We start from the raw sequence: 12,853 nt of genomic DNA on the forward strand, positions 1-12,853 counted from the left end.
TCCCTATTATCAGACCTGCTGTGCTGTTGGGAACTATAATCTTTACCTGTAATTGAAAAAAATATATATAAATAATACTTCTGCTTTGTGCATAAACACTATAATATTTTTGCTACCCTATAAAAGGAAGGAAAAGAATGAAGCAAGTTAGTTACCATGTTTTTAAAAGAAAGGGTTAAAAAATTAAAAAGAAACACAGCTCATCATGCTTTTTAATGCTCTGCATGTTTCAAATGTATATTAAGAAGAATTAAAGGTAAATTAACAGGAAAATAATTTTTATCATTCTCCCACAGAAAATACTGCTTTCAGCATAGCACAGTTCAGACCAAAAAGATTAAGCAAATGCAGCTATTATATTCATATGGAAAGATTATCTCAGATTATATCAAACTGAGTATTTTCACATGATTCTTCTCTTTCCAGGCAAATGCAGCAAAACAACTTCTTTGGCAAAATTTGTCTGAAATTCTTTACCTTCCTTTAAAACATCTATAATAGCAATAATAAAAAAAGGAAAAAAAAAGAAAAGAAAGTAACAGAACAAACCAAAACCAAACCAAACAAAAAACCACAACCAAAGCAACATTCAGCTAAACCTTGGACAGATGAAATAGCTGGTCTTGAACAGAAAATGATCTTGATTCTTTGACCTGTGACCCACATCACTGTATGGAAATTCATTATCTGATACACTGTATTATTATTGTTCAGCCTATGGAAATTAAATTTTACAGGACAGAGTACCTAAGAGCTGAGAATTTTAGAGTACAAAACATAGCATTTGTCCATTTAAAAGTTTACCAAATGGTTTCAAACAAATGTTATTTACCTAAAAATCCTACCTTTGCTTCTGTTTAAACAAGTTTCAATGGACATAACATAATTAATGTCAATAAATGTATTACCTATTGAATTACTGCTATGAGTGAAGAATGATGCCCAGGATAAAAATTCAATATTTATACTTATTTTTCATAGTTTTTTTTTTTAATATACGTTCTACAAATGTGTCCCAAAGTTTTAATGTACTGTCTATTTTAGGACATTGAATTAATAAGATGTTTTATTTTACAAAAGTTTTGGTTTTAGTAGCTTTGTGTTCAGATATCCATTCATCCCAATTTTGTGGAATATGTGTAGGGGCAACACTTTTCAGTCCTTTCATCTAAATTCTATCTGAAGTCTTATCAACAAAATAATATAAAATACAATTAAATGTTATTAGTAATAGTCTCTTTTTACTGCCTCATTATAAAGTCAAACTAATTGCAAACCAATATGCATGCCCTACAAGTTTTCTAAAGCTAGAAAAACCTTAGATATTTCCAGTGGTTATGCTAGCATGAAATCACATCTTTGAGAATCCAGCATACTAGAAACTTGAGAAACACATATTTTCCACTTACACAATATATACATTAAAAATAATATCTCACACTGTATTTTGCACTGGATTGTTTTAAATTATATACATAATTTTTAATTCAGAGTTTCATTGGCATCAAAACAGAACACGTTCTATAGAATAAATAAAAAATGATCAGCTGCTGAATTATTCTAAAGGTAATGTGAAAGTAGGGTATTAAAAAAATTTTCGTCCACCCATATATTAAATAATCCTATAAAAAAAATCACTGTATATATACTTAAATACATAATGACACGTTTTATACATATTTTTAGGCAGATTTAGTTTTAAGTCAGGACACCTAGTAATTTTAAATGCAGTTCAAGGTATTTGGTAATTTTAAGGTAACCTTTTTAAGAATTCCCATCATAAAAAGAAAGAAACTACTCAGTTTTGATTAGGTATTTCAGTTCTAGATATAAAATACATTAAATAATTGCTAGCTTGAAGAATTGTCCCGATTTTTGCAAATTTTTTTTTTGGTGGGGGGGAATTGCTTGTTTGTTTTTGGTTTTGGGTTTGTTTTGGTTTTGGTTGTTTTATTTGGTTTTTGGGTTTTTTTGGTTTTTTTTTTTGGTAACACTCCAAAAATGCAGCACTGCACAGCTCTCATTATTATGGTTTTGTGCTGCATAGTACAGAAAACATTTACTTGCCTCCACTGGTTTAAGACACACTAACAGGTTCTGTGGGAGATTTCAATAAGCAATATGCATAGTTCTGATCAAGTCAGGCATAAGTGCCTATGTAAATTTAAGTGAAAAAACCCTAAAAACATAAGAAAGTACAAAAATACACTCTCAAAACCATACATGTGATTTCAGATGTAAATAGGATATTTAATGCCAGGGCAGTATTGTTGCACCTGTAATATCACAATTACATACGCAACATATGAAAATCCAGGTCACTATTACATAGCTGGGATTTTTCTTAAGGATGAGCATAGTAAAATAAAGCAATGGCTCAATTCAGCCACAAAATTAAAAAGGAACTCTTTCCTAAGCAACAAGAAAGATTTTCACAATGAGAAACTGGTACTTTTCTCACTTGACACACAAGTGTTCATTAGGTTACCACTAACAGCTCTAGTTATTGGGCAAAATTATCTGTCTTATCAGAGGAGAGAGAAAGAATGATCTTCTTACTCACCCACTCCCACCTTGCCCAGACATGTTTTGTATTTAGTACTACAAACAACATAAAAATTATGATGCATTTTGAAAAAAACCCATAAAATTTCATGTGCTGGATTAATATGTGTTTGTCTGTTTCAGAAATAAAGATACCCTTTTCTAAATATCTGATTTAGAAACAGACTATTGTTTCTTTTATTGGCAACTCTTTTAAATGGTATTAATTTAGGAATTTACCAATAATACCCTTTCAAATACAACCCCTCCCATGGTGAATATTTAATGTAATTTACAGAGAGGACATATTTTAAAAACTTAAATGCATTAAATAATTACACAGTATGCCTCTATTTTATATTAGGACAAAAACATTACATTCCAGTGAAAATTCAGTTTGAACAAAGCATAAATGCATCTGTACTCATTTTACTTAAAACATAAGCAATCCTGCTCTTCTTGAAATGAAGAGTGACATTTGTATTATTTTGAGATATTCAGCTGTAACATTCTTGTATTTCGGACAGCTAATTTAAAATTTCATTTAAAAATTTAGATAATTATTTATATTTATATAAAAGCAAAATATATTTAGGATTTTTTTTATTAGGAATATTAATCTTGCTACCAGTTTGGAAATCTCCATCTATTTCTTTTATTCACTAAATCTTTCCCTTGTTTGTATATTGAAATATCAAGTATTTATGGCAAACATTGGTTGTGCTGTATAATAACACAGTATCTAACATATTAGATAGATCAGCAGTCTAGGTGCTGGTAGAAAAGAAATAATGCAAAGGTTTTTTTTTTCCTGTTGAAGCCTAAAATCCACATGGTCACTAAGTTAAAAGGTATAAAATGATAAAAAAAAATTCAGAAAATGAAAAATCAAATATTATCTATTGGTTTTGTTACCTACGTGACCACCATTTTTGAAAAAAGTACTTAACTCCTTGTCTGTCAAGGAAATTGGACAGTGCACTTATTTTCCTTTTACAGATAAGAGGTTCAGAAACTGATTTGGATGCAGAAGTGAGAAACTGCTACCCAAAATAAGTGCTCTGAGCTATCCAATGAAGGTATCTTTCACTACGCAGGAAGATTAGCTTTCCAGGTTAGTGTGTATGCTCCTGGCTATATCCAAACTTGCGCTGCAAAAAGGAGATTGATTATCTAAAGCAATTATGAACAGATGCTTACATATGCTTAAAAATAGGAACACATGAAATTTATTTTGTTTAAATGCTATAGGAAATAAAAAAGGAAAGTAACTCAACCTTTATTTCATGTCAAATAAGTTTTATAAAAATTAAGGATTGCAGTTATGGCATTTGCTTGCTCACAAAGCAAATTAATTACTTCAACAGGCATCACTCTCATCCTATTTCCATTAGCATAAGAAAGTTCAAAATCAGGCTCAAAAAACATAATACTTCTTCCCCCAAAAGTCATCCAACTATAACAAATATAATAGAAACAAAGTAATTTCTCGGAGTTCATTTTCAGTGAAACAAGACTGTGTCTTTAAAAGCCTTGACAAAAGTCAAAGAAACCTGGGCTGTAAGAAGGGCTCCAACTGGAGAGCAGTTTGCTGCCCTCAGTTCCCAATGAAATCTGCAGAGATTTGATGCAACTCTGCCCTTCAGAGGAAGAGGCCTGGTACTTTAGGGATCTCAACCACTGTGTCCAGAGACACAATTCAAACTGCTTTTAACTCACCACATGAGTAGCTCATGTAAATCCTAGACTCCTAAACCCTGTATCAGCTAATTCCTCAAACCTTTCCTATTTATTGACAATCCACTTGCATAAGCCCATGCTGCATTCATATATCATGTCAGAATTGCCTGCAAGTCCTCTGATTTACCAAACTGGAAGTCCTGGCTCAGTTAAGTGAGCAGACTAGCATCTATCCTGGAAGGCCAGATGTTTGGTGATTATGCACTGCCACTCCCATCCTCCCCAGTGCTGCAGTGAGATAATCTGCACTGAGCACCTATGAATGCCCATGAATAAATGCTAAATAGTTTCATGGGAAGACAAACCATGACCAAATCTGCACTACTACCCATGTCCTGCCAATTCTCATTCCCACCCCTCTCATGCAGAGACCTCCAACAAGCCATAGCAAAGTTTCACCCACTCCACCTTTTCACTTTTCTACTGCTTTATTTCTTTGCCCTCTTTCTCTCTGACAATATTTTGGCTGGTTATATTACCACTTCTCACAGTCTCTAGAACTGGGGGGACGGCAATCACAAACCCACACCATACATGCCACCCTGCTAATACAAGGTCTACACTGATAAATTGAGTGGAAGGATGAAATGCAGGCTAGATAGCCAGAATTAGCACTTATATAGGCTGTTACATCAATTAGAGTAACTGTATGTTAAGAAGGTTGAAAAACGTGGTTTTAAGTTTCAAGTTTCACATGGTGGCATGACACATGCCTACACTAAATTACACCAGAAGAGAAATATTACTGATTATACAAAATAGCACCAAAACTTGGAAAAAACAAACCAAATCATTCAACAGTGGAAATATTTAAATGCATCAGGCTCTATTTATTCCACTTCTGTGAAGTGTTCTAAGAGATTGCACAGAGATTAATGAACCAAGGATCTTTTTTATCTATTATTCAGGTTTCCTTTTTCCTCTTTTATGTTCAACAGTGTAATTATAACCCATTCCATGAATTTCTTGTAACAATTGCTCTTTTTCCTTCTATTAAATCTTTCAACTACTTGTCTAATACTGGTTTATTTTTTTCTTAACAGAAAAACACTTTACAGAAAAGATTCCATCTAATCTAACAAATTCATCCTAATTTGTCACAATTCTACATTTTAGTCTCTAAAGCAAATAACTGCACTTCCTTAAAACTGTAAATTGATACATTCTACTTCATATTTTTTTCTTTTCTTTTCTGTCTTCTTGCTCCTCAATTGTTTTAAACTCTTTAAAATTCCCCCTGGCCTCTGGATTCTACATCTGAAAATTTCATGCTATTTTAGCTGCTCATATGACTACAGGCTTAGACTTGGTGAAAAGGTGTTCTGAACATCCCAATTCCTGTAGAGAGCAGTCAGTAAGCAATAGGATCACCTAGGATTTTTTTTTTGTGTGGCAAGATAAACACACTGCTACACTAGGCTTGTGAGTAGTCCCATACAATCCATCCTAAAGTGAAGTGGCACTATAACAAAAATCTGGGAGAAAATCAGGATCAACTGAAGATGTGAGAGAAGTTCTGAAATCAAGCAGAATGACAACTAAGTTCATTACAGGCAAGGTGATGCCTGCATGCACTTAGAATTCACAGCCATGCTCTGTTCTGTCAGGCAACTCCTGGGAAGCCCCTGGCTACACAGCCAGCAAAAACCACAAGTTCAAGGCAGCACAAGCTACTGAAAGGTCATGAGTCATCACACCTATACAGCAGGCAGCCATGCAAGGCTGCTCTGGACAGATGTCTGCTCATGTCAGACTTGGGCTCAGCTTCCAACAGTAGCCTTACACAGCAAATCTGTACTTATTGCATATACACAGCCTCAAGGGAGCTACTGGAATTTCTCTCAATATTTTCAGTATCTCTGGACTGGACTCATACTGGATTCATGCACATGCTGAAACACGAATTTACTTTTTCAGAGGTGTCCTGAACAAATTCCTGGTTTCTCAGTTCCAGATTATACATTTCAGCTTCAGAGAAAATTCTTAGACAGAACAGAGACATCTTTTAGAGACATATTTCTAATAATCTGCTCGATATTTATTTACAAAAATAGGCACATGTCCATAAAAAGCAAAGCAATTCTTTGTAAATTTAGCTAGATCATCAGGTAAATAAACCTAGACCATAAATTGTCATCTTTCCCGACCATGTTTAAATTCTGTAAATGTCATTCCAACTCAGTTTCTCTCTTTCTGCAAAAGAATATCTAGAACTGAAATACTGTGTGAAATAGTGCAATGGATTATAGAAGGAGATTAGCTGCTACTTTGTTCTCAACATAATGCACTTTTTCTTTTTCTAGTCATGTTTATGTTAATGTGAGTTTCTTCTCATCACAAGCAGTACATATACTTGTAGTATTCCCTTCATAAATGTTGCCTGCAATTATTCCAAGATGAATATAATTTTGCTACTTCCCTATTTGCCTCTTTGTGTTATTTCTGACCTCATAATTACAGCTTCTTTCAAGACAATTCAAGGTTAACTTAATCCATTGGAAAAATTCTGCAACTCTGAGTTTTGCCTCAAATCACACTAGATTATTACAAATATAAAAAATTGACAGACCAAATAGCAAATAGATATTCTAAGATGTTTGGTTTTATCTGCTGGTGCACTGCAGGAGCATTTTGGTCTGATACTGACACTACTGTTCATCACAAGTGTTTATTTTTCCCCAGTTCTTAGACCTCCTCTCTCAGCTGAGGTTGCATTTTTAATTTCATTTTAGTCACAAAAACTATCATGCACGAGAAACCCAGCTTCAACTTAAATACCCAGGAACAATTTACATCTGAAACCACAAGGCTTAGAAAGTCAGAACTAAGTAGGAGAAATATTTACTAGAGATAAGACTGTGTAAGGATGTTTTGCACAAATTGCTCTTTTGGCTTAAATCAATACTATTTTTCAATTAGCATTTGATATTAAACCTTGACTCTTTGAGGCACTTAAAAAAGTCACTCCCACTTCTTTTAGTAACTACCTAATTACAATTCTGCCCACTTTAAAGTATGAACGTTAAGATTTTTCTTTCATGCTTTTAACTAAAGATGTAATTTGGAATGCAAATTTCTCACAGCAAGAAACTAGCAAATCATGTTTAAAGAAACAAGAAAAATATTCTCTGCTGCCTGTTTTAGTTGCCCTTCTGTCACCAGTGTGTGTAGGCTCTAACTCATAAATAGAAAGGCTTCTCTCAAAAGCAGAATGTGTGCATAGCCAAGTTGTGTACACCGAAAGAATAATTGCTAAAACAGTGTTGGTTATACAGGTGACTGATTTTATAAGATTATCTAGTCCTGAAGAAAGTATTATTAAAATTTTACACTCACATATGCACACATAAAAATCTGAATAGTTTCATAAGTACCCCTCAAGAAAATATGATTCAAAACTGTGGGAATGGAGCAGACCAACTCCTCCATGAATTCTCTATGATACATAGTTTTAATAACATAGAGAAGAAACTTAACTTTTCTAATTTTTTTCTCAGTAGCATAAAAACAACATTCCATATTTAATGCATTAATGTTTCATGAGCTTCAAATTACATTTGCAAAGAAGTGTAATGCATTTTGAGAAGCTTCATTTATACTTTTCACTTTTTTATAATTAAAAAAAGAAAAAATGAGCCAGTTACATACTAAATTACACAAGAGAAAAAATTAATAGATTTTCACTCAGTTGCAGAGAATGCAGTATACATAGAAAATTAGATATCTGTATTGGCTGTGCCATTGTTCAGATGAAACATTTTTAAAAAGACAGAAAGCATGAATATTAACAGTTCTGTCCAGTATTGTCTAAAACCTTCAATGATGATCGAATGTTAACCCTATTCCCTCTTTAAAATCAGCACATTTTCCTCTCCCCCATCTAAGACTTCCCTTTTTTTCATCCTTTTTATATAATTTGTTGCATGGTATCCTATGAATACCTGCCAACACTTCACAGAGACAACGAGGGGTTTAAAAAATGCATGAATATTTACAGAACTAAAGTATAGCAATTTGGGATACTTCTAACTGAAAGAAACTATACAATGTAATTTCATTATTGGAATTGCTAAAAGAAACTCTTCTCAATATAAAATAATTGACATAAAATATAGATAATGTATATTATTTTAAAACTAAATATGCTTCACTGATGGTATCACTAAAACTCACACTGTTTTACATTAGACAGGATCTAACTTATGAACTCATAAAAGCCACTCCAGTTTCAAAAGTTAATCAGTCTTAACAGACAGAGAGGCAAAGGGGGTGCATCCATTTTTTTAATGCTTTCCCAGTCACAGATCCATAGATGTTTGGCTCCTCATAGCTATAAACTCACTGTCCAAAGAAGCATTGCACTGGTTGCTTTTCTGATAAAGCTTCAGAAGGCAAATACATAAATGAGTAGGACATTTCTGCCCTCTTCCATAGAATAAAGTCAGCATGCATGAGCTTTACAGGTACTCCATAAACTTGCTCTGAATGACATGCTGTATTTTAACTAGAAAACTTGCATTCAATGAGAAGTAATCACTGGAAGAAATTCTATGGCTAACACATAAAAGAGATTTGCTAAGATGTTGATAACAAAGCCAAACATAGGAATCAATTTTCCATTGACTTCCGGGAGACTGATGCTTCCTTTTTTTTTTTTTAATTTTTTAAAATGCTTTTTAATGGCCATGTACCTACAAGTCTAAGAGAAAACTAACAGTATTTTTAAATAACCCTTTGAATGGAGTATGAGTTTTCAAGATGAAGATACACTGTTAACATTACAAAGCATCACAGCTATCAACAGTGCCCAGTTTTCAGTATAAATGTGGATAAATATGGCTAGAATACACAATTATGTTCTTCTAAAAGAATTAATGCAGAAAATTATATGCATTAGTTATGTCATTTAATTAAATTCAGAGGAAATAACAGCCAATAGAAATGTGCTGAGGGACTTGCCATTTCTCTGTCAATAACACTTTCCATTGAAACTGACTAAAACTTGAAACCTTGGAAAAACTAAACCCTGGATATTAGAAATACATTGAGATTTTTAGGTTCTGACATTGCTGGCCAGATCACATTATTTTAACAGCATGTTAAACATTTTCTAAATTAATTTTGGATTTAAATCCAAGTATGAAATCATGTTTCAGCATTACTGGTAAGAATACTGAAAATCAGTCTCTGGAAACCACATTTTAAAATTAATTAATCTATCTATAGGACTGACAGGACAAAAGAAGCTAAGAGTTTTAGCTTGTTTTCAGAGGATCTTTGCCACAGTTGATTTCTACAAGATACGTATCACAATAATTCACAGGAATCATTTGGCAATTCTGAACAAAATTTAAGTTATCAACTATATATCCTCTGCAGGAGACCCCTCTCTTGAAGTATGTGGAATCAAGGTGAATCAGTAGAACCATTTCAATTCTATGGCATGGAAAACAAGAATTTATTATGACCATTTAAAAAAGGGGTATTTCTTTCTTACTCAAAGCTCTTTGTGATCCTTTTGTGGGAGGTGCAAAGAGAGAGTTTGATCATCAGCAAGAAGAACTTTATGGTTACTCATATCAACAGGTTTGCAACTCCCAAAGGAAGGAGGTAAAGTGCTCAGAAAATATGTCAGTTTTTAGTCCCTTTCTTAAAATACACTATCTCTATATTTAATATCTTCATGCTCACAAATAATCCCCAATTTTGCTATCACAGTTATCTTATTCTGAAAATTAAAGTTTTAAGTGAGAATCTGCAGAATTGAAAGAATTATAGATTTTGAAAGAAGGAGATAAAAGAAACTAACTAGCTGAATGTGTTTTGTCTAAATGAACACCTTTGAGTTTTCATGACCATAAAACAAAATAATAATACTAAACCCTAACGTCCCTTCCTACACTATTTGTAATTAAAATTCTGGGGTAATTACTCTGTTCTCCATGGAAAGGAAGGGGAGACAGAAATGAATTAAAACCCTTGTGGTAATGCTATTAATGCCTCAGGTCCATGAAAATAACAGCGTATTTATTCTTGTTTTCCCCTGCAGACAATTCTGTATAGCTTCATGGTGTTTTTCACTAAAAAAAAAATTAAAAAGGAAAAATGGCAGAAAGCTAATGACCAAATGTTTTCCTAAAAACTTTATAAACACAATTTTTCTTATGAGTTTTTTTTCTGAAAACATCCATTTTGCTTTAGATATAAACACATGATAAGATGGTGGAGCCAAATAGCTTCTAAAAAGAGGAATATTTTAAACATGCTAACTAAACACAACAATTAAAAAAAGCCAAAAACCACCGAGAAACAAAACAACAAAAGACCTTCTCACCATTCCCACAGATATTTGATTTAATAGAAAAACCTACAGAAAAGTAATAAATTTAGCAAATATCTGAATTATAGACACTTTTATATGCACACAAAGAACTGTACTATAAATATATGCTGCTATATAAGAATGCCTAATATTTGATTTACTTGTAAGTAGGAGCAGTCCTCTTGCACTGAGTATCTAGTGAAGAGTTTCAGCTTAGGCAGTGAGTACAGAAGCTACTCATTCACAAGTGCCTCTTTAAATCATATTGTTGCAATTCAGCTTATTTTAAAACCAGTAAGAAAAAAAATCTCATGCACAAAGACATGCACATATCTGTACTCTCTACAGACACAAGGAGTGGAGCCCCCACTTCCTTCCAGGTCCATCATGTCTTAGAATCTCCCAGCTGCAATCATGTCAAAAATAAGTATGGTGCACAGAACAAATGAATGATGTTCTCATTTCAAAATCTAGGAACAAAACCCACACTCTCTTACATAATTATTCCAAGGGACTCTCCAACCTTTCTTGGAAACCAGATTTCTGCTCTTAACAATATTATGTAAACTAAATAATGTAACTTCGGTCTGAGAACTATCTTCCGTATCCAGTCTGTATTAAGCTACATATGTAGAGGTGAGAAAAGACTGAACAGGGAATTTTTAATAGTGCATCTTGGCATAACCTGGCACCAGTTTTGCACATGCAAAATTAGGGTAAAGATCACAAAATTAGGGTAAAATGAAAGATAAAACTTATTCTATAATCAACCAACACGCGCAAAATAAATATGGGGGAATAAAGATGATGGAGAGGGAAATCTGGCTCCTGCAAAATGCACTTGGTCCATATAGATGAACTAACAAATTAACAGCACCAAGGGTTATGGTTACTTTGAACCCCTGGCTTTGCATTACATAACCAGCAGCAGAAGCTTGATTGTTTCTGTATTAATTAATCCTTAACTAATAAAATAGGATTTTGTCTAGCAAGAACTACTCAATGAAGTTCTCAGGGACACTCTCTTAGACGTTGTTTGAAAATTGTTTTCAAATAAGAAAGGGAGGACAGTTAAGCAGAAAACATTTATATAACCATGTCTCTCTATGAAAAATAATAATTATTAGAAATTTTGATTACAAAAAGGACATAGTTTTCTTAGTGTGGTTTCCCTAAGGGGTGGATGGATAGGTGGCCACAAACAAGTATTGTGCTCAGTTCTGGGCCCCTCACTTCAAGAAAGAGCATGTCCATAGAAAGGCAACAAAGCTGGTGAAGTGTCTGGAGAGTGAGTCCCACATGGAGCAGCTGAGGGAACCCAGAGGAAAGGAGGCTCAGGGGAGACCTTACTGCTCTCTACAACTCCCTGAAAGAGTGTTGTAGTGAGGCGGGAGGTCAGCCTCTTCTCCCAGGCAGCTGGGGACAGGACAAGAGGAAACGGCCTCAAGCTTTGCCAGGGGAAGTTCAGGCTGGACAGGAGAAGGAATTTCTTCACAGATAGAGTAATTAAACATTGGAATGAACAGTCCAGGGAGGTGGTGCAGTCACTACCCCTGGAGGTGTTCAAGAAATGACTGGAGGTGGCACTTAGTGTCAAGGTCTGGTTGACAAGGTGGTGTTACATCACTGGTTGTACTTGATAATGACAGAAATCTTGTCCAACCTAATTGATTTTGAGATTCTGTGATGTCTCCAAATTTAATAAGCAATGCTACAGGACTCCATAGCTCCCTAATGCTAATAGAGTCTTCTGACAATTCAATTCAAAACCTTCCTCTCAGAGCCTGACAATATGTCTCTAAGAAGGATCAGAGAACAGAATAAGATAAAATCAAGCTGTAGGTCTCAGGAAATATACCATTAACTGCAACTAAGCTGTGGTTGGCCGGCTTAGAAGTTAACATTCACCCCAGCTGATTCATATCTTTAGTTTATAAGTCTATCTACTTCTTGGTTAACTCTTGTAAACTTGTAGTTATATGTATTTAACCAAGATAACTTAGGTCAGTTATCAAACTAACTTAGGTCACTTATCAAAGTCAACTTAGCTTTTAAAAATTCTCTATAATTACAAGAGACAGGGGAAGATACAATTGCATAGTCCTTATTAAATGGGAAGATCCTGGATTTAGATCATAAATACACAGCTCAGTAGGAAAACTGCATATATTTCTTGTTAAACCATGTATTTGCAAACCATATTGCTTCCCTACATTTGTGCTCTGGGTTATATTTCTCATACAATGG

At 33.9% G+C, this 12,853-nt stretch overlaps 1 protein-coding gene across 3 annotated transcripts in view; it reads right to left on the minus strand.

Moving 5' to 3' along the window:
* Window positions 1-12,853, minus strand: part of NOVA1 (NOVA alternative splicing regulator 1) — a 139,283-nt gene that overhangs the window by 3,024 nt on the left and 123,406 nt on the right. For all 3 annotated transcript variants that reach the window (XM_054634464.2, XM_054634463.2, XM_077180390.1), the window contains one exon: window positions 1-46. This exon is cut by the window's left edge and continues 3,024 nt beyond it. In XM_054634464.2, the coding sequence (XP_054490439.1) occupies window positions 1-46 (46 nt within the window). The remainder of the gene's footprint in view (window positions 47-12,853) is intronic.

The sequence above is a fragment of the Agelaius phoeniceus genome, chromosome 6 (assembly GCF_051311805.1).
Source record: "Agelaius phoeniceus isolate bAgePho1 chromosome 6, bAgePho1.hap1, whole genome shotgun sequence".
NCBI lineage: Eukaryota > Metazoa > Chordata > Aves > Passeriformes > Icteridae > Agelaius > Agelaius phoeniceus.